This window comes from Microchirus variegatus, assembly GCF_963457635.1.
Source record: "Microchirus variegatus genome assembly, chromosome: 20".
In the NCBI taxonomy this organism is placed as follows: Eukaryota; Metazoa; Chordata; class Actinopteri; order Pleuronectiformes; family Soleidae; genus Microchirus; species Microchirus variegatus.
In genome coordinates this window covers 18293724-18316291 of record NC_139821.1, presented here as the reverse complement: position 1 = coordinate 18316291, position 22568 = coordinate 18293724, and the positions used below count along the sequence as shown (strand labels likewise).

The following is a 22568-nucleotide window of genomic DNA, read 5'->3' as shown; positions in this document are numbered from 1 at the left end:
TTGTGAACCAGTATAAATACCTGGGAACCGTAGTTAATGACAGACTGACTTTTGAAGCCCACGTGGATTCACTTTCTAAAAAGGCTCAACAGTGTGTAAAAATGTATTTTTATAGGAAGCTCTGTGGTTTTAATGTAAAGTCTACTTGAGAATGTTTTATTCTTGCTTTATCGAGTCTTTACTAACTTTTAATTAAATCTGCTGGTTTGGTCTTTTAACATAACATGTAAGAACAGGGACAAACTGTGGGGAATTGTCAGGGTGTGCAGTGAAATTGCTGGCACAGCCCTAAATAACCTCACTGATCTGCACAAGGTTAGGGTATGGAAGTAAATCTGTGACATCTGAGTTTGAATTCGAATTTCTAACACTGAATTTTTTTGCATCGAAATTAGACTTTGAATTTTAAAAATCATCAAATTTCCATTTGCCATTGATTTTTATTCAACGTCTCAAAAAATTCAGTTGCAAAAAGTTTGATGTCTCAAAAAATTCATTTGCAAAAAGTTTGATGTCTCAAAAAATTCAGTTGCAAAAAATCTGATGTCTCAAAAAATTATATATAATACAGATAATAAAAGTTCTTGAAGTATTGAAATTATACATAAATGTCTGTGTATCTACTGCCTCTCTCTGGCCAAACACCAACTACTGCATTTACATTTTGCCAATCGCTTTCTTGGCGTCATACTAAGCTTGAGGTCTTATTAAGCCAAACAGCCACAAACTGACCAGAAAAAAACCCAACTTATTCGATGTTGTCATTCGCTGTGATGTCACGCTACAAAACGCAAGCTTGACCCAACCATTCCACACCATACCATACTGTACCAAACCGAACCGTACCATAATGGAAACACAGCACTGTCCACGCTTGATTCACTGGTCTAAGTTTTCGCCACCTTTTTGTCTAATAAGTGCAAGGATTGTTTTTCCAGATCCCTCGCCTTTTATAAATGCTGGAGCGCTCACTGCTTCACCGCTTGATACGGAGTGTGAGCGATTGAACGGCGCCCTACACTGCTCCCCACTCTCCCTACCTCCGCTCTCAGCCCGCTTCTTGACATTTTCAGGCATAGGGCGGAATTAGCCTCAGAAGAGGGGGTTTGGTTACACTTCGAATCTTTTAAACAATCGATGATGAATGAACATTTTTGAGGTGCTAATTGGTAATATTATAGTAGAAGTATAACATCCCAAAAAGTAATATTCAGGTATTGAATGAGTTTTTATGAAAACAATTACTATAGACTCTAAATTGCAAATTACCATATTATATCTATACATACACATATCAAACATTCACACTCTTTAGTTTCAAGGTAATGCTGTTCATATTGTATTTAATGCGTGTGTATTTAATGCAACTTTTAGTACTTGGAAACACTTGTTGTACTTGGAAATATCATGGTAGTATCATCCATCGATAAATAAAAGGAGAACGTGCGTCACACAGTCTAGCTCCAGATACAATTGTCTTTTATTTTTTTCCTGACGTTTTGGCCCTGAGGCCTTCTTCTAGATCACATTATAGAAACACAACAAAACACAATACTTAATATATACATTCACAACTAGTAAAAAAAAAAATATAGAACAACAAAAAAAGCATATTCATTCAATAAGAGATAACACCTGTGTACTGTATACATATATATCCAATATCTCATTAAACCACTACATCCACGGTTCTCTAACTATGGTGGTACACAAGCTTCCTCTGGTGGTACTTGGAGGAATATCAGAAATACTGTTCTACTGTATATACCAGTATATATATATATATATACCAGGGTATGTGATCAGAGTGGCACTGAGGATTTTTGACCTGAGAGCATAGAAAATTAAACAAATGACAAATCAAATAAATTAATAATAATTACCTTATCTTAAAATATTTTGGCTATACCAGTGTCTGAAGTATGTGAGGATGATGAGAGAGCTGTGAAAAGTCTGTACATGACTTCACTCTGCCGATTTACACTATAATATTTAATGTTTAGCTCAATATTTTGCAGGTGGTACTTGGAATAAAAAGTTTGAGATCCACTGCACAACAGTATACAAGGCCGTTGGTGTTATTGTATATACGGTATAAGGTGCTGATACAGTAAATACAGTAATGTATATGTACATGAAAACATAACTTTTAAAACATTTTGTCAAAAAAAGGATAATTCAGGTAATTCATTATTATGAAAACACACCTAACATTTCTATAAATTCACTATGTACAGTATGAAAAACAGCAACAGCATCACATGTGTTTCTTTACATTACAGTGTATAATATATACTGGTCAATCTTTGTTTGATTGTCAGATGAACAAAGATGTCTTTGGTTGTTTTCTTCCAGCAGTCGTCATCATCTCATCCAGACGTTAGAACCTGGTTTCTGGATGTGAAGTCGACTGTGAGAAGAAGCAGTTGAACATTGAACATTTTAGGAAAAGGAAAAACACTTATGGAGCTTTAGGATTTACAGCAGGTGCATCTTTTACATTACAAACAGAACGTTTGTCTTTGAATGGGACATATTTTTTGTTACATGTATTAAAGCAGAGAAAAAACACATTTTGAAAAATATGAAGTTAATAATAAAAAAAAAAAATACTCCATACTCCAGATCTCTGAATATACTTAGCTGAATATTAGTAAGCTAAAATAGAACACATTTAGTACATTAATTATGCACACAGTAAGGGAGCTTAGTATTTCCAAGTTAAGTATATTAAAGCTCCAGTGTGGAGTGTATCTTGGCCCCCTTGAGGAATTCTGAATATTTACTAAAACACTGCCAGAGCCTCTACATCATTGGTTCTCAATGTGTGGCCCGCGGGCCAATGGCGGCCCGCAGAAACATTTCTGGCGGCCTGCAATGAATTACAGTTGATAGTTTTAATCTAGGCGCTACTAAGCTTGTTAAATGTTTATTGGACATTACTGGATACAGACCAATAAATGTAAACACAAATTCTGGGTATTTACCTGGTTTCTATATGGTGAATTTTAGTGTATTATTGGGTTATAAGCTGGTAATAAGCAGGTAGCTACAGCCCCCAATTACTAGCTATTTACCCAGTAAATATATGGTAACAGAAATGTGTTACTTGGTATTAACCTGTAATTAGAAGGTAAGAACAATGGCCAAAATACTGGGTAATTAACCAGTAAATTATAAAAAGCGCTATAAAGCGTTATTATATTAACGCTTAAATTACTTTATATTAACGCTTATATTACTTAACGCTAAACTGTAGAACTGCAATCTGGTCATTAAAATGATTACAAATGGGATTTCTTTCTGTTTTTTTTCCTTTGGTGGCCTTCAGTCCAATGTTGGGTTCCTATATTGGCCCTCAAGTATCAAAACTTTGAGAACCCCTGCTCTACATGATGCATGTCCTTCATTAACTGATATAAAGTACATAGGTTTTTTTCTGTATTTTTACCCTCTGCCTCCTCTACATACATTTGCTAAAATAGTTATATATAGCATAAAATAGTATATTTTTCATGTATTCAGATTAAGCCTAGACACTAAAGCTACAGTGAGAGGTGAACCACAGAAATGGACGACAGGTTTCTGTTGTCCGTTTTGTGGGACGTGACCTGTAACTACAGAAATCCATGTGGAAGACTAGACTAGACAATGTCACTATGGACATGGGCAGATTGGATTGGATCAATTGCAATATATAATGTGAACAGTTGGTCAGGAAGATCGGATTATGAATGTATACAAATCTGATTTGGGCTGCAGTCTAATCAAGGCCATCAAAACAAACCACATCACAACTGTTGCTCACACATCAAAATACATACGTTTCCATCTCTGCTCCACAAACTGCCTCCAGGGTAGTGGACTGTGGCTGTTGTTGTAATCTGCAGGACAACATTGAGAGTATTGCGTATACAGTATTGAATATTATGTGGAACTTTCTTCACAGAGAGGCTTCCTACCTTATCATAGTCGGACTTTGTTTCCGTCAGCTCCGTATGCTTCGTGAGGATGTGCAGCATGGCATCGTGCAGAGTCAGAAAGAACATGGTTGGCTGAACTTCATCATCAAAGAAGCAACACTCGTGCAGTTTCTCCAGGATGTAAACTGCAGACGGGGAGGAAAAGTTACTCAGTAATTAAAGCTGTGGGCTCAACAACATATTTGTCACTACAAGGATAAGTATTTTCATCCACAAATATCCAAACTTAGCATTTTTATTCTATGCTGACGACACACAGCTTTACATTACACTGACCCAAGACCCGTTGATTTTATCTGCTTTGTAGACATCATATCCTGGATCGCAGACTGTTCTTTAGCTCAACCCGGACAAAAGTAAACGTTGGACTCGAGAGACACCAGGTGAATACTAGACTGCAAGTACTCAAGTTAAAGATCTGGGAGTCATTTTTGGGGCATATTTTTCTTTGATCTTTAGATTAGGAATATTTTACTGATTGTTTTTTATTATGTAAAGAATATTGTCAGCGTGCAACCGTTTGTTTATCAAGCCAGTGCAGACATTACTCTGATTTGTGCTTTTATTTTATTTTTTTATTTAATTATTATTATTATTTATTTGTCTAATTAATTTAGTCTATTTTAATTCATTTTATTTAAAGTGCTTGGCAAATAAAGCTTGATTTGATAGATGAACTGAACTGTTTCATACTTACCATCACAAGCCACAATGTAAATGTCCACCTCAACCCGGATCAGCTCTTTCAGTAACTGCAAAAAAGGGGAAAAAATAAATAATCGTGAGAGAATTCAACCTGAAATAATTGTTACCTTTGATGCCGTGACATGACAACATACATTTTTGAGCCCCTTCAGAGCAGAGATGTCCAGGAAGGAAACACCAGCAAAGTCCAGGATGAGGCTGTGCAGGTCCACTCTCGGAACATATATGTTGGCTGGAAGATCGGCATTCCAGTTGATCCGGGCAGGAAGGTCCTTGAAGTCAGGGGGCAGATCCAGCTCCTCCATGCTGCTCTCATCCTCTGATTCTTTTATTGGTCCGCAAGAGGTATTCAAGAAGCCTGTCTGTAATGGGAGATAATATATCTGTCAAATTACAACAACCAAAAACAATTCAGCCAGAGAGGACATGGATGGAGAGAGTTAAAAAAAAGTCCTGGTCTAGAGACCTCAAATCTGATACCTGGGTAAACCCATTTTTTAGGATTTCAATGAAATCTAGGTGTGTCTTAATCCATGTGCAACACTGTATGACAGGTTTAATGTTGGTTTGAGTGTTACAGAAGACATGAGCCCATTGTGTTTAAAAGCTCAGTTGTGTACATTCTGTCACCCCTAAGGAATTCTGATTACCTGAACGCTACATGATCTTTGCTCCTACGCTACTCAGTTGCAATAAGCAGTGATCTCACCAAACTGCAGAAGAATCCACAGTTGAAGCTTTTTTGTGGGCACTTCTTTGTGTTTCTATAGTAATACCCAAACTGTTCGTAGCCATCCATCCCATTTATAAATGTCAGAGGCATCACTTTGTCCAAAGAACCTATGAGAATCCATGAATATATATTATTCTATATTCTATACAGCTGTGCAAAAGTTTGTGTAACAGCTTTGTTGGTTTTTTTTGTCTGTCAAATTCTGTGATCATGTGAATTTGCTGGTCTTATATATTAACAAGCTGTCAATGAGTTTAACTCATGCAACATGTGTTTGCTCAAGCATGTCTTGAATTAACCTAGTAAGTAAGTAAGTTTAATTTACAGAGCACATTTAAACACAGCATACACTGACCAAAGTGCTGTACAATGTCAATAAAAGGCAAATAGCAAAGATAATACAAAATCAATAACATTCAATAACAGGGCACACCACATAGACAAGAACAGGAGGTAAACGGTTAGGGGGAAAGGAAGGCCAGGGAGTAAAAGTGGATTTTTAGCCTATACTTGAAGGTGGTAATGGAGAGGGTGGATCTAATCTCCAGAGGGAGCTGGTTCCAGAGCAGCAAACAGCAAAGGCTCTGTCACCTCTCTGCTTGAGCCGTGAGCGTGGCACATGCTGAAGCCCTTTGTTAGAGGATCTGAGGGACCTTTGGACTGAGTGGGGCTGTACAAGGTCAGTGATGTAGGCTGGGGCCAGCCCATTGAGTGCCTTAAAAACAAACAATAAAACCTTAAACTGTTTCCTTAAAGGAATGGGGAGCCAGTGCAAGGAGACATAGCAGGACTTCGTAAACCATTGCTCCAGTTATTTTTTGTTTTTAATCGCTGTGTTTTGGTCATCATCTCCCCCTAAACGTAGTGTTTTCTTTGCCCAGAAATCCTCCCTGGGTGGGCTTGAGGCGCAAACCTTCTAATTTAACGTTATTGTTGTATCAGGCAGCAACACTGACCTTTGTTCCACTCTCATAAAATGTAAATCCTAATGTGAAGGCAGTTTCTCAAGGTTGAACATTAAGCCAACATGATTCAATTCGATGAATTTGTAAATCTCAACTTTTTTCATGATTTCCAGGCTTGTAGTGGTAAACATAGATGCCCTTCAAGAAGTTGACCCAGTACCAATACTAGAATTAAAATAAATAAATAAATAAATAAGTAAACACATTACTGCAAGGTTTCTTGTTTAGTTGTGAAAAGGCTGCTTGGTTTTACATCTCAGGGTCAAATGATGCAAAACGTGTCATTTGACTCATAGTAGGGCACATTTATTTACAACTTAGTGAATAAGTGGGAAGTACATTTAAAATAAAATAAAATAAAATAAATAAAATACTACTGCTATTCTAACAATACAAAGCCACATCCAAATAAAGTATCCCTTTAATATCAAATTAGAATGGAGTTTTTTTTTTTTTTTTTTTTTTAGTAACAGGTGAATTTTGCATCTTTATGTCATTCCATATCAATACAGACACTATTATTTTAAATTCATTATTTTTAATTAATTCTGTGAGATATCTATTATTGCAATATTCCAAGGCTATTCAACTTAAGGCCCGGGGGCCAGAACCGGCCCTTCAAGCAATTTGGACTGGCCCGCGGCCCATTAACCCATAAATAATGAATGTATTATTAAAAAGCCAAAAAAAACAGCAGTTATACCTGAATATTATTGGTACTGTTGCTTGTATTTCTGCAAAAATAGCCTATTGTGGCCATCGCACCTTAATGTTGTTTGTATTGTTACCTCTAATTTTGTAAGAGCCTTATCCAAATGTAGGTGGTACTGTAACTGTAACCTTTTTGCACTATACGCAAATTGCATTGTACCTGAATGTTGGTGGTTTTGTTACTTACCATTTTTGCACAAAACTAGCAGCTATTTCAATAAATAACTGCTAAATAATTGATAACATTTTGTATCTATTTGTATCCGTTTATCGTACATGCAACACAAAATAGTAGTACAGGGGTTAACCGGCCCACTGGCTGGACAGCCTTCCGAAAAGCGGGCCGTCCGGAAATTTTAGTTGAATAACTCTGCAATATTGTGATGGCATTTTGTAATATAATCTCTCTCATATCACCCACCCCGCCTGGAAAGTTGCTTTTTTTCCCCAAAAAAGCGTTTTTCACTCGACTGGCCCCCTTCTGCCCCGTGATCCCAAGGTCTTTTGAGTTTGAGAGCCCTGGTTTAAATTGTGCAATTCATCATTTAACATTTCCTACAAAAGTGTCTCTCTGTAGACATGCAAATAATGATTTGGTTCATCATTAATATATCTGTGGTTTGCAGGAATGTACAATAGCAATTGTCCTGCATATACTGTGTGTCATAAACCTTGACAATGTTGTAAACCAAACACAACAAACCCTTGACTTGTCAACACAACACATCATGCACAACACAGTGCTACTTTCTTATGAGGAAATCACAGGTGAACTTTGTACTCACATCACATTTCATCACAGTCTAAACCTTTCTCTCTAGCTAAGAATGACTATTACTGTAATATACTTTCCTATAATCATACTTATTTTGTGTTTGTAATCTGAACAGATGAAAAACAGGAAACATTACGTTGACAAAAACAGAGCAAATAAGGCTTTTTATGGCAATGTGAAAGTGTTTCTTCAGTACAAGCGTGTCACGTTGTCATCAATGAACATTACTTACTGAGGTCCACTGCAGGTCACCTTTTTTCAAAAGCTTCCGGATCACTCTGAGAGCTTTATTCCTCTTCCTCAGCACTCGCAGTGGGTTAAATCCAACCTGAGCATTGAGATCAATTATTTATCCAGTTATATCTCCATTAAAAGTGTTTATAAAGTTAATTTAGTTATGTTTACAACATCTTGTGTAGCTTTTTCAATTGTTTAAGATTCTGCGTGACAAACTCAACAAGCCATTTTGAATAAGAATGAAGATATAACATATTTCTGATATACTTCATTAATGGATAAAATGCAGACTTACAGCTTCCACTAGCTTGTTCCTAAAGAACTCAATGTTGGCGAAGAAGATTGGCGATGGGATCCTGAAGATCTTCACTCCTTCTGGCTCGTATATCTGAGGAGAGTCATTTTCATTAAAAAAAAAATAAAAAAAATAATATATATATATATATATATATATTTTAAATTTCATTTTGAAAAACCACACAAAACACCAGTTTGTGTTATTTGTGTACAGTTTATTTTTGTAAATTTCTGGGAGAAAAAGGCAGCTAGCCTAAGCTTTTATTTATGCAAGTTATTTTTTGTACAGTAAGTTTTTATTTCTTTTGAATTAATCAATGTTAACTTTTGTCTTAAGTTTGCCTTTGTGTGATCACATTATCACATTATCTTATACAAACGGTATTGTTTTGATGCCATAATTTGCCTTAACACACTATGCATTGTATCAATTTTTGAATCGAGAATCGTTTGAATCGAGAATCGTTTGAATCGAGAATCGATTGAATCGAGAATCGATTGAATCGAGAATCGTTTGAATCGAGAATCGATTGAATCGAGAATCGATTTTGAATTGAATCGTGACCCTAAGAATTGGAATCGAATCAAATTGTGAGCCACCCAAATTCACATCCCTACCTATACATATGCTTATGTGTATTATATTCAATTTCTCCTAATTGAACCTCCTAAATGTTACACAATGGACCTTTAATGGACAGGAAACGACCTTCCCATCTAAAGTTGGGAAAAAAAGAATTGTTTCTGCCAAACTATTCCTTTAACGTGGCCTACAGAGTGCACCTGACAGAAACACAAAGCAGCTTACGTCAGTGTAGTCCTTTCTGTCTTTGTAGATATCTGTTTCCTTGATGTTGGCCAGCACACTGCAGCGAGGACTGGAAAACAAACAAAGCTTCAGTCACAACTCATAGCCCTGAAAGTTACAGAAGAAGAAGGACTGGGTCATGCTTTGCACATCCGTGTGTGGGCTGTGGGACGTAAATGACATCATCCACTCATGTTTGTGCCGGTATGCACGGACCCTTCACGGACAAACTTCAGCACCACCGCATTTTGTGGCAATGCAGACCATACTTGTACATGTGCTCCCTGTGGCATAGCACTTTCCAGTCTAGTTTGCAGTGTACTCGTTTTGGTCAAAAAGACAACGAAGAAGACAATAACAATGGAAACTTGCCTGAGAATATGCAAGAAGGCACCGCCTGAGTGTAACACTCATTGCTCAAATAATACAAGGACATACAGATGGGGGTGAATTCCTGGTGACAAACTGTCGCTATCGGAATGGAATGTGAGGAACCCAAGACTGATGAGGAAACCCAAATCTAGGAGGCTAAAGCCATGTTTAGTCACTTGCTGATACTAACAATTGAACCCTGAGGACAACACTGAGCAGCTCCACACCGAGGCCTACAGCCAATCCAAGATCCAGTCCCAGTAATATGGATGCAACACAGGTCCCGATCCAAACCATCTGGGAATACAAGAAGGTGAAAAACACCTGGTTAACAAATCATCAAACGCAGATATTTCTTTATAACTTCTCTAGGATGAGGTGTGAACTTACACAGTCCGGTTTGTCCCTCCTCCACAGGTAAGGGACCTCTCTAACCTGCATTAGCATGCCCTTCAGATTGACGATGACCACGGCACCCAGCACAGACTAGAAATAAGGTGAAGGAAGTCAGATCTAAGAATGTCCACTGTCCGCTTACGTTCGCTTATGTTGTGTAACGTCACGTATGAGTGCGTTCTGAAGTTTACCTTCGGGAGTGGGTCGAGTAAGAATCCTATGGCCAATGTAACGATCATCACTATCACAGCTGACAGTAAACCAGCCACCTGAAAAGGACAGAACAGTTAGAGAAGTTAAATAAATATTAATATTATTATTGTGTGAATACAATAGTGTGGAAAATGTCCAACTGAATTTAAGCACACTAGCAAACTGTACATTAGTTTGAAGATATTGCAGGCTTTAACTGTAATAATTAAATGGTTTATTTATTAGGTTCCCCCATTAGCTGTGCCCTGAAGCATGTGCTACTCTAGGGTCCACACTTCAAAAAACTAACAATACCTTTATGGTTAAAAAAAAAAATGGTTTAAATTAATCAGTATAATTTATCACATTCAATGGTGGAGTCCACAACAACAACATCAAAATAATGAACACTATAATGCTGTATTTTTTTGTGATTTGTGTATGATAAAATTGTTATTAAAAACAGATAAAACAGTATAAATAGAGAAAATACTGCTTAATCTCAGTAACATACTGCGTTATAGTACTACTATGAAGTTAGTTACAGAAAAAACAGTATTAAAAGAGAAAATACTGCTTAATCACATACTGTGCCACAGTAGTACTATGACTTTAGTTACAGTAAAATAAAGTATTAATACAGAAAATACTGCTTGACACTGCATGACATTACTACTGTGACTTTACAGCAAAGCACAACAAAAAGAGAAAGGGAGGGGTGAGCAGAGGAATCATCAGTTTGTTGCAATCTGCAGTTTCACCATTAGGTGTCACTAACTCTTAGGGTTATTACTGTGATATTTATTGTAGACCTTGGTGTACCTGAGTCTTGCCACCTGTGCTTTCCTGCACTGCGCTCCTGGACAGAGCTGTGCTCGCAGCAAAAGACTTGAAGGACGCTCCAAAGATGTTACTAACTCCAAATGCTATCAGCTCCTGTGGTCAAGTCAGAGAGAAATGCATCAATATCACCCTGAAACTTTTACCTCAGTGTTTTCATCTTCTACAAACCTGATTTCCATCGATGGTGTAATCGTGTTTCACAGAGTAGACTTTTGCTACAGAGAAGGCCACAGCAAAACCCACTATAGCCATAGGGAACGCTTCCACTGCTGACTCCTGGAAGATGTGCAGGTTTGGAGCCATTGGAGTCTCATATCTGAAATTGAACAAGTCAATGCTCATGTACAGAATTGTCTTGCTGAAGAGTCTCTGGCTCAGAACTGGTAAGTAACAAACATACTCATGTTGCTGTTGAGATGTAGTTTAGCCTACGCGTTCCTGCAAGTTTTAGGGTGACCCAATGAATTTGGGTGCAATTATAGTAAAAAAACAACAACAACAACACAATTTCATATTTTGTGTTCCCACTAGCGACGCAGCAGGCTTCCTTGATGATCCACTGTAGTAGTTAAAAGTGTGTTTCACCTGTTTTGATTTATAGATTTAAAGGTGCATTATGTAATAAATCTAAAGCAACTGGCCATAAAATCCTCCTAATATGTCACAGAGACTCAGGAATAATGTTCATATAACAAACTGAACTCACCAACAACAACAGTACAGCCAACATTTTGCATTAAAAAAAATATTTTGCAGACTGCAAATCATGTTTATGTTTTTGAAATCATGTTTTTTTTGCATGTGGCGTCATCTACCGCCGTCTACCAATCATTGCAGTCAGTAGAGTCGCAGCTGCCGAGCAACCACGGGTTGCCAGTTATGTCAGAAAACGAAACCTTAAAGACCTCGGTATTTTGAATTTGAATGTAGTAACCGTTTTTGGCCACATTCTTACATATGGCACCTTTAAATGTTGAAAAACATAGTAATGTTGATGTTTGTTGGTGAATATAAGAATGGTGATCTATAATTTTACGCCACCTTGTTTTATGGAACTAAAATGACATATCACACCTCCAAAATGTTTGATATGTTGTGTTGAATTTTATTTTTTCATTGCACTTTAATTTCAAATGAGCTGCCTTTTACTTTTACTTGAGTAGATTTTAAGACTGGTAGTTTTACTTGTACTTAAGTAAAAAAAACATTTCATCACAGTAGTAGTATTGTACACTTGTAAAAAAAAAAAATCCAGTCAATCATTTCAACAAAGCGTTTTTGCTTCTTTTTGATTTGCCGATTTTGATGAATGACTTGTCAGCTGATATCACTCAGTCATTCTTTTGACACATATTAAGTGATTAATGACGGGCGGGGCTTCCCAGATAAAGAGATCTACTGTTTTTTTATGTCCTCATTACCTTTACACCATGACTGACGAGTGAATAAATGACTCTGACACAGCAGTAAAAAAAGAACAGAAAAAAGATAAAGGAATAAATCAGTATTTTGATGGAATATCCATCTTTCAATTACTATTTGTGATGATGTAAGATGTGCAAATTTTTTACAGCATTAGCTTCACCTGCAGTCATATATGAAATGTAATAATCCATTAAACTACTATGAGGTACTGACACACAGTGCTGTCTCACTGTGAGAAAGCATTTTCTGTTATAGTGATAAACCACATCAAAGTCCATAGAGAAAATCTGCATTTTCATCTCATAGTGACTCAGGAGCCAATGGTCTACTGCTGCCTCGTGTGGTAAGTTTGTGTTGCTTAGTTTAATCTGAGCAAAGGTTTTCAAATACAGATTAACACATTTGAACTTACTTATGGACTCAATGCATGTGTGCCTTGTCGTGAAATCGCTGACTTTTTCTATGGACTTTGGTGTGGGAGAGTGAGCGATGAAGAAAGCAAAACAAACTTATCAGAAAAGTCTGTCTAATGATGCAATAATGGGTAGATTTTATGATACTTTATACACTATTAGAATTAGTGAAGCATTAATAAATATTGAGTTCATCATTTATAATGCATGACTACGCATTAGTATGTAGTTTATAAACACAATTATAAATGTTTTACCCATCCCATCACATGAGGAACAGTGTCCAAATAGCTGCTGTACTCAAACAGCCAATCAGCAACCACCTCCACGAACAAGCTCTTTGATCGACTTACAAGGGACATGAGTAAAACATTTATAACTGTGTTTATAAACTGCATACTAATGAGTAGTCATGTGTTTTAAATGATTAATTTGATATTTATGAACTGATGCTAATAGAGTGTACTTCCCAATGACAGCAGTGCATTGGCGTTGCACAAGGTGATGTCAGCACTGACATATCCATTATGTTGCCCCATAAAAACCACACTTCAAAGAACCTGAACTATACCTTTGAGATAACAACCTATTCTACATAAAAGTACTGTCACTTCTTGAACCAATACACTGGGGTTAACAAGTCTGGTTGTTTTTATAGAGGCCTTGGAATAACATAAAATTATTAATTTCTTACCCTTTTGGGATATGTCCAACAATATCAATGCCATATTTCGTCTTGAAGTCAAAGCCATATGAGAGACCACATGCAATAACAGTCTGTGGAGGAAGCAATATGCAGCTGTAAATCACTGTCAGTGACAGCTGTTAATACTCACAGGACTCACAGGATCAGTTTATGACCTTTTATCGACTCGATTAACGTGACATTGTGAGCTCTGTCCCAGAACGGACAGAACGTCCTGCCAAGCACAAGTCACGTGCCAACACAATATTAATAATGCTGTCATTATGATTATGTGTTTACATAGCTACTATGCTATGGAAACATTACAAGGAATGTGTTGCTCAATCTCACCATGATGACCTCTATGGGGATGGGCACTGGCAGCTTGGATTTGAATCGGTCGTTTATCTCCTTCACGACGAACACCACCACCATGATGACCAAGGAGATGACCACATCACAGACATTGGTGGAGGTGATCTTGTTGAAGATGATCTCCAGGGTCTGAAAAAAAGTACGAATGAGTGAATTCATATTCGTATCATCAGCAAACAAAAAGAAATGAGATGTACCCTGGTTATCAGAAAGAGAAAGCTTTACACAGCTCTCCACTTACATATATGATGGCGAGAGGGCCGCTGATGCCTGGGACTTGCAGCCCGAGCACAAACTTGAGCTGTGACACCAGGATGTGGATGGCAGCTGCCGTGGTGAAGCCGGACACTAGAGTGTCAGACAGGTACATGACAACAAAGCCCACCTGCAGTACGCCCATCGCCAGCTGGAGGAGACGCAGATGTCAGACATCAATTACCTCTACCTCCACAGTGTTTCATTCATCATGCTGAGCTATGCTAATCACAATATGGGTCAAAGGCTGTGGTGTGGTGCTCCTGAGCAAGGCATCCCTGATTGCTCCCTGTGTGCTGCACCCAGCTTATGAGTGTTCACTACTGGCGTGTAATAAGGATAACTAGTTGTGACACTTCGACTGCAGAAATGGTTGTCATATTTTATTATAATATTATAAAGTATTTGTTAGATGGTGCCTCCAGTATTATTTTTAAATTGTTCAAGTCTAAGCTGGGACATCACCTCCTCCACCCAACGCCTATAAGAAGGAAGTGTAACTGTCTTCCAGTTGAGGATTATCAAACGCCACCTTCGGGGACCATGAGGAAAAACTTATTTTAGCCACTTTCTTGCTATCCTGTCTCACTCACTCTTCCTCAACAAAGTTGAGTTGAGAAACATTTTTAGTTTACAGGGACACAGGAGCTGCAGGTCTACGTCTGCCTTGTTTGCTAAGGTTATGTAATTTAGGCAGAACTAAAGGAAGGATTAAAAAAACCAGAGTCACAAAATAATACATTTGAACTTACTGTTGGTGGATCAACAAATCATGCTTGCTGTGATGTGATATGTGTGATTTGCTCTATGGGCTTTGGTGTGAGAGTGGATGTCAAACACAAACTGTAGCTTCCAGTCTCAAAAGGTCGTCTAATGGTGGCATAGATCAACAAATATTAACATATTGGTGAGTCTTATTTCACTGGGAATTTCAATGTCAAGATCCACTTGGTGATGCACTGGCCCTTTAAGAGTTGCAGTTGTTGTGGGTCAGTCGTAGGTAGGTCATTGTGTTGGCGCATCATAGTTTCTGAGAGTTTGTGTGTATTATTTCATTCTATCATTATTACATAACACTCTTTACATTTAAACCTGCTGAAACTGAAGCTCAGCCACCATGTTTTTCTTACTGGAGTCACACATGTTATTGTGTTGCTGGCTCCAATCTAATCTAATCTAATCTAATCTAATCTAATCTAATCTAATCTAATCTTAATGATTGTATGTCTGATAAAGAGACACTGTGTCCCTTGGTGGCAAGGTTATATAGTGCGTTCCATTTGTATTCAGAACTCCGACTTCAAACTTGGAGCAACTTCACATAACTCAAGTTAGCATTCCAAGATAGCTACATCAGACAAATACTGCTATATATACATACATATGTATATGTATGTGTGTATATATATATGGGGTCGTACCTATGTTCCCCGGGTCCTATGTTCCCCGATCGGGGGGCATCGGACCTTTTTTTAAAAAAAGGGTCCTATGTTCCCCACTTTGTGGAAGCCTGGGTGTGGAGCTCCAGGTTAAAGGGTTAGGGTTAGGGTTAGGGTAAGAGTTCGGGTTGGGGTTAGGGGTTAGGGGTAAGGGTAAGGGGTAGAGCCCTATGTTCCCCGGGTCCTTTTGGGTGAACAGCGGGGAACATAGGACCCTTTTTTAGAGAAAGGGTCCTATGTTCCCCGGTCACATACAAAGCGGGGAACATAGGACCCGGGGAACATAGATAAGGTCCCATATATATATGTTTGTTTCACAGTAAATCAGTTAGTTGTACATATTACTTTTACATTTTTATCCATAGACATGTTGCTATTCTGTTTGTGTGTGCAAAATACTGTGTAGAGGCTATCAACTGCTATTGCTAACGGCTAACGGCTAGTCCAGTATGCGTTTGCGTCATCGTTTTTTTCTGACTTGTCTCTTGAACGGGGCAAACCTGGAGGTGACAACACTCCCCGCTCTGAGTTCAGATGTAAATAGAACGCAGGGTAGCTCACAGTTTTATTAGCCTTGCAATCCTGCTGGGGGAGGAGTTACTGCAGACCTCTGTCTTCACATTTTAAAAAAATAGATGAGAACAAGAAGGTGTTAAACCTGCATGATTCCAACGAGGAAGGTCACGGATGAAGCCACCAACACTCGCTGCTCGTCCCTCGTCAGGCCTTCAAATCCTGTGATGTTGAAGGGTGGACCCTCGTCTGGGACCAGCCTGGTGACCACTGACCCGATCATCAGACACAGGACAGGGAACGGACCTGAAAAGAGACACAGGAGCACATGGTACAGTTTTAGTTTCTGGAGATTCACACACACACACACACACGCACGCACGCACACACACACACACACACACACACACACACACACACACACACACACACACACACACACACACACACACACGCACACACACACACATATCATTGACATAATGCATTCTCTAGCCCCTTACCCTAACCTCAACCATCAGAACTAATTGTGCTTTTGAATTACACATTCTCACGATCACCAGCTTTCTGCAGTGCTGCTGCTAAATACACCAGATTCTCCTCCTAAATATTGAGATTTTAGAAATGCCTTTGCTAAATGTTGGAGATTAACGCATGTTTTGGGATTTTTCCGAGTATTTTTCGGTGATCGGCAGTTCAGCATAGTTTGGTTTGATTCCTGTGTCAGACGTCGCGCTCATGACACATTTAGTATCGGAACCTCGCCAGAGCAGGTACTAAAAAAAAGGCACCAGGTACCAGGTACTATCCCTAATGGAAATGCAAAAAAACAACAACACACAAGTAGAGTTAAGCCAAGTTGTATGGGAAAGCACCATAAGTGCCTAACCTTAACCCTTACCCTTACCCTTACCTTACCTTAACTCAAGTCTAACCCTAACCCTAAAGGCAGGTCTTAACCCTGAAAAATCCTTTTTAACTTGTGGGACCAAGGTCAAAATCTCACCACGAAGGCAGGTTTTTAAGATTTTTTGGACCTGTAAATACATAAGTACACACACTCGCACACACTCAAGTATTCCTTACCCACTGAAATGTGCCGGGAAGTGCCAAGGAAGAAGTAAATGATGACAGGGAAAAAGGCAGAGAAGAGTCCGTACCATGGTGGCAGGGAGGCCAGCAGACAGTAGGCCAGACCTGCAACACAATAACATGCTCATTTACATTTACAAGACATGTTATCCCATAGAACTGATGCTAACTGTATTCACTTCTCTGTAAATACTCAGTTTGAACTTCAGCAGCTTCTCTTCACTGTACTAAAGATGTGATGGGCTAATGAGATGTTTTTGAATGGATTTAAAAATCTGTTTCAAAATAACACATTTGAACTTGCAGGTGGGGGCAGCAGAGGGTCAATGATTCCTGTGTTCAAACAAGTAGTGACACAAGTAACACATTTGTTCATATTTAAAGGTTACGCACTGCAGCTTTAAAGTCTCTATGCAGTCACCCACACACACACACACGTTCACATTCTCAAGCTGTTTTCTATGATTTATAGTTGTGTCTTTGTCAGTTCAGTGTTTATGGGGGCATTAGGATTTGTTCATTTATTTTATAAATCTGCACTTTTTCTTTTAAAAATACTCCAAATAAGCTATTGTTGTTGTTTTTGCTTTGATTTCCACTTGTTTTCCCCTCAGAATATGTCTACCACTAACACTTGAGATAACATTACTGTTACAGTTGCTTAAGACAATGATTTTGCTCTTTAGAAGCAACAGTTCAGCTTTGTTATATGACATGAATCTGTTTTTTTACACAGTATATATATATATTTTCTATATTTGTAGATCGTATATTTATCATTTATCAAAATCAGAATCTATTTCCATTGTCTGGTGCAGAACAAACAATATGAAAATATGATAAGAGGAAAAAAGGTCTCAGGATCGGTGAAGATTAAGATATAACCATTACAATTTGACAGGGACATTACATCAGGCTTACACCACAGAAATCTTTTTTATTTATTTTCTTTTTTCTTTTTCAAATGTACTAATTCCACTGTTGCTGCTTTAACTCTTCTAAGCTCAGCCAGCCAAAGACCTAAGCAAACTAAAGCCCTGATGAGGGGGCCCCCAAATAGTGTGTGGATAAAAATAAGGATCTAGATATCTTTAGATATCTATCAATATTAAAATAGTCTTAATCTGGTTTTATTTTGTAGTTGAGAATTGCACAGTTTGTGCACGTATACTCATCTGCCATTAAACTGGTTTACTTATTTACAGCAAATGCAATGTGCAAATTAATACTTGTGTGCGTGCGTGTGTGCGTGTGCTGTGGATGTTTACCCTGCAGCACAGCGACCAGTCCGGTGCTGACCCCCGACACGATGTCGCTGATCAGCCACTCTTTGACTCTGTAGATTTTCATCCAGCCAATGATGGGCAGGAGAGAGAGCGCTGCATTCTTGGCGCGCCTGGCATCACATCTGCAATGATGCAACAGAGACAAGGATAAAGTCGACATGCTACAGCTTCCGTGTGTGTGAACAGAGACCAGTGTATTTTGACAGTGTACATTGATCTTAAAGGGACGCTTCAAGCTTTTCAAAGGACAGTTGCACACTTTATTCACAGAGAGCGTGTCACCGTTGACATGAAATAGCCTAAATTATAATATATCTTATATCATCGATATTGAATATTTTCTGTGCTTATTCTGGAAAAATGTTTTTTGTAAACTACTTTCTCTCTCCAGCACTGAATTCCTAAGAGAAAATCAACGATTTTACATCATCGGACACACGAGTTGCTGCCACCGTCAGTAAGTTCAAATGTATTATTTTGTTTGGCTTTGGGGCTTGAGATACTTTGTTTGGATTAATCAGAGAGAAACAGAGTAATCAAATGCAGCAACAGTAGACTTCCCCCCCCTGTGAGCTAAAGATGCTGATTTTCTCAATGGACTTTGGCACAAGAGAGCGAACAGTAAAGAACACTGTCTAACAGCAAATAAAGCACTTGAGATCCTTAAGATATCCTGAAGATATGTAATCAAGTGTAGAATGTTTAGGTTAACCTTATTCTATCCTTGCTGGCAGATATGTTATCACAGCAAAGTCAGTGTTGATAATATGTCAATAACTCATACAGACATATATTGGCTCTTTCCATGTTCAGTTAGAACATTGGAAGGAAATGATATGAGGTATAGATTCATTTCTCAGAATTTCCCACTTCATGACACTTCTGCTCAGTCACATTTCATTGCAGCATGAGTCAGGAGTTATGGTGAATTTAATCAGTCAATAATGTATAATGTATGTACACTTAGCTCCACACTGGTTAACAGCAATTATGAAATGATTCATTCCAGAAATATAATGCATATTATTATAAAGTCCTCATGATTTTTGTTCAAAAATAATGCACTTTGCTGTATTAATATGAACGCATATTACACTTGAAGTCGCAAGTAGATTAGTGTTTGGGTTAAGACCATTACAATCACACAGGCCTTGAGAAGCAGAACATACCAAGTGAAGATGAAAACAAAACCTTTCTTTTTCAATCAATTAAGCAATTCAGTATAACAGCCATCTCATTTTCATATCATATTTAATATTTTGTAACTTATCTGGTAACATTTTACAATAAGGGTACATTAGTTAACATTAGTAAATGCTGTAATAATCAATTAACTAACTGTTAATTAACATTTTAACTACGCATTTAATAATCAATTCATATATTATTTAAGGACTGAAACCTTAAGCCTGTGAACCTTGAACAACCACACAGATGCTAAACATTTGTTTCCCACACCAGGAACATTGATGTTAGCCAATTTCCATGTGGGAAGTTAATTCGGATTTATGGGCAATAATAGTTAATAAATGCTTAACAGAGTGAAGTAATGACGATTTAGTGCTATTACACAAAAATGAAGAGTCACTTTACAGTTAACACTTTACAGACACAAGCTTTAATAAATGTTAATTAATAACTTCATTAAGATTAATAAATGGTTAGTTAAACCATTAATTATTCAAGTCAGTCAAGTAAGTCAATTAAAGTACTCTTATTGTTAAGTGTTACAAATGATGATGTGTTTTACTTAAGTTATGGCTTGTTTATTTTTCCTCCTATATCTTTTATTTCATATATATGCATGTATATTTACTTTTCGTGTTCATCATCTGACACATGATTGGCTGAAACTGAATCATTTTGCTTGCCAGTTTACATTTCCCTCAAACGATGTTTTAAAAGGTTATTGCACATCTGAACGTGATGCATTAGAAAGTTACTTGTTAGCTGAATAGTGATATCAGATCAAAAACTGATGAAAAAAGATTTAATTTACTTCCTCCAATTTTACCTGATTAAAGTACATTTTGGTTCTTCAATCTCTGCAAATAAATACAAATATACCTGTGTTATAACAGGAAGGTAAAAACAACCAATCTTTAAGTGTTAACTGGCTATTGGCCATCTTGTACTTAAGAATAAATCTTTCTCAGTACAGGTCTCAGTACAGTTTTCAAAATGCATCTAAAGGCTGTAAATTCATCACTGACAGTAAACCACACAGCAAATCAACCAAAATCTGAAGTCAGTGAATTGGTGGCAAGTGGACTTTTTCGATTTCTCAAAGATGATCCACCTCTCATCCTAAAGGCTTCCTGAGTTCTGAAAGTTTGTGAAGAAGCACTGCCACTGATTCACTTACTTTTGGAGAACTATGGCCTGGATAAATGATCATCTACATGGACAATAAAAAGAAAAGCGTCTTCCTCACGTGAAGAACTGCTCCAGGTGGTTGAGGATGGTCTTGCGGGGCCTGTAGACCTTCTCATGCTCCTCGCTGAAGGACTCCTCAGAGTAGATGGGCCTGGCCACCACGTACTGCTTGGCTCCTGGTCGCATCATCGTTGCCTCTGCTGCGCGGAGGACCGCTGCTTCCTCTCTATGTGGCTCTGAGGTGCAGTAATCGCATTAGAGTTAGGAAGAGGATCCTGTCCTGCTTTGAAAATTACTTTATCAAAGAACATTAAGAGGCAACACAACAAAGGTCCAGATCCCCCAAAACCTGGGCAAAAAGACAGGTGCCACATCAGGACCTGCACTGTCAGGCTTCATTTGAGCTGGACAAACAGATTCACACCATGGCTTCTTTTACATACTCGTACCATCAATATAAACTTTTACCATCTTTAGAGATGCGTTAAATGTTGAGCACCATGGGTTTCTGACTGCTTATGAAGATCCTGTGATGTGTACAATATTATATCTATCTATTCTATCTCTATATATGGATATATGTTGATATATCAATACTCTGACATGAGATAATATACCGTGTTAGATTTAGGATATTGTCATATCATGATTTGGCATCTCTGATGTCTTTTACTGGTTTCGAGAGCTGTTGCAGAACTCATATTGAGTCATTTAGCAGAATTTGACCATATTTTTAGGGAATCTCAGTGTCTCTTGTACATAAAAAATGTAAATATAACAAATATAATTTCAAATTAAAGGGAAGAAGTGTGTTTAAGGAATATAATACAGAAACATATACAGCGAGACAAAAAAATAACTGTATTACTTCACTAGTGAATTTATTTTAGTTGATTTTTAGAGTTGAGTAGCCTACGCTGTCAACTCTAACAGTTCATTGAACTTCATTCTTGTCGTTGTTGACATAAAACACAAGTCACCGAGTATTAAAAGTAACGAGTCAATTATAGTACAGATATAGATAATATCTACAAACAGTAGCCCGACAAGAAATAGTGAGCTCAAATAAATTGATAACTGTTTTGCGTTACAACAACATGAGTCATCAAGTTGAGTTGACCTGTATTTCTAAAGCAGCAGGTGACCTTTTGTCTATCTATCTTGACATTTAACGTTACATTATTATTGTCATTTTCATTTCACAAACCTCTAAAAAAAGAAGCTCATAGAAAAAGTCAGAAGCATATAAGGAAAAAGCCCTAAAAATAGTGAGACATTGTTTATAAGCCCTTGCTCAAAAGCTTTCTGTCTCTCCACTAACCTTCATTCGTGCAAAGATTTGTCCAGCACATACCTGACAATGCTCAAAACTGTCCCAAATCCAAAGTGTCTGCTCTCTCTTCTGACTCGTCGCGCTCCTGGAGATGATCTGGGATCAGCGTCAGTTATGCCATCAATAAATGCCTTGTTTCTTTCTTATCACGACTGTAATTATTAACACTAATTATGATAAACTCAAAAGCTGTGTTGCACAGCTGCTGGATGCTGGACTTATCCTTGACCATTGTTCTCACTGATATCTGTAAACCGCAAGTTTCTGTGGAGGGTTTCCGGGCCAGAGGAGCATCGGAATGATACTGTATCGATGTGCAGGATAGGGAGGATGTGGACGGGACAGACTGGACAGAACAC

At 37.9% G+C, this 22568-nt stretch overlaps 1 protein-coding gene across 1 annotated transcript; it reads right to left on the bottom strand.

Moving 5' to 3' along the window:
* Positions 1-3545: 3545 nt before the first annotated feature.
* Positions 3546-22267, bottom strand: LOC310941802 (chloride anion exchanger-like; the record flags this gene model as incomplete). Its single annotated transcript, XM_083907050.1, has 21 exons — positions 22231-22267; positions 20935-21112; positions 18483-18622; positions 17209-17319; positions 16268-16428; positions 14157-14321; positions 13892-14044; positions 13550-13632; positions 11186-11333; positions 10997-11110; positions 10174-10251; positions 9977-10072; positions 9777-9883; positions 9215-9284; positions 8405-8497; positions 8105-8200; positions 4823-5050; positions 4681-4735; positions 3963-4108; positions 3825-3884; positions 3546-3617 (listed from the first exon to the last, which is right to left on the bottom strand). Exons 2-21 carry the CDS (start codon positions 21063-21065, stop codon positions 3546-3548), a joined length of 2307 nt encoding a protein of 768 aa, XP_083763176.1. The 5' UTR covers positions 21066-21112; positions 22231-22267.
* Positions 22268-22568: the final 301 nt, after the last annotated feature.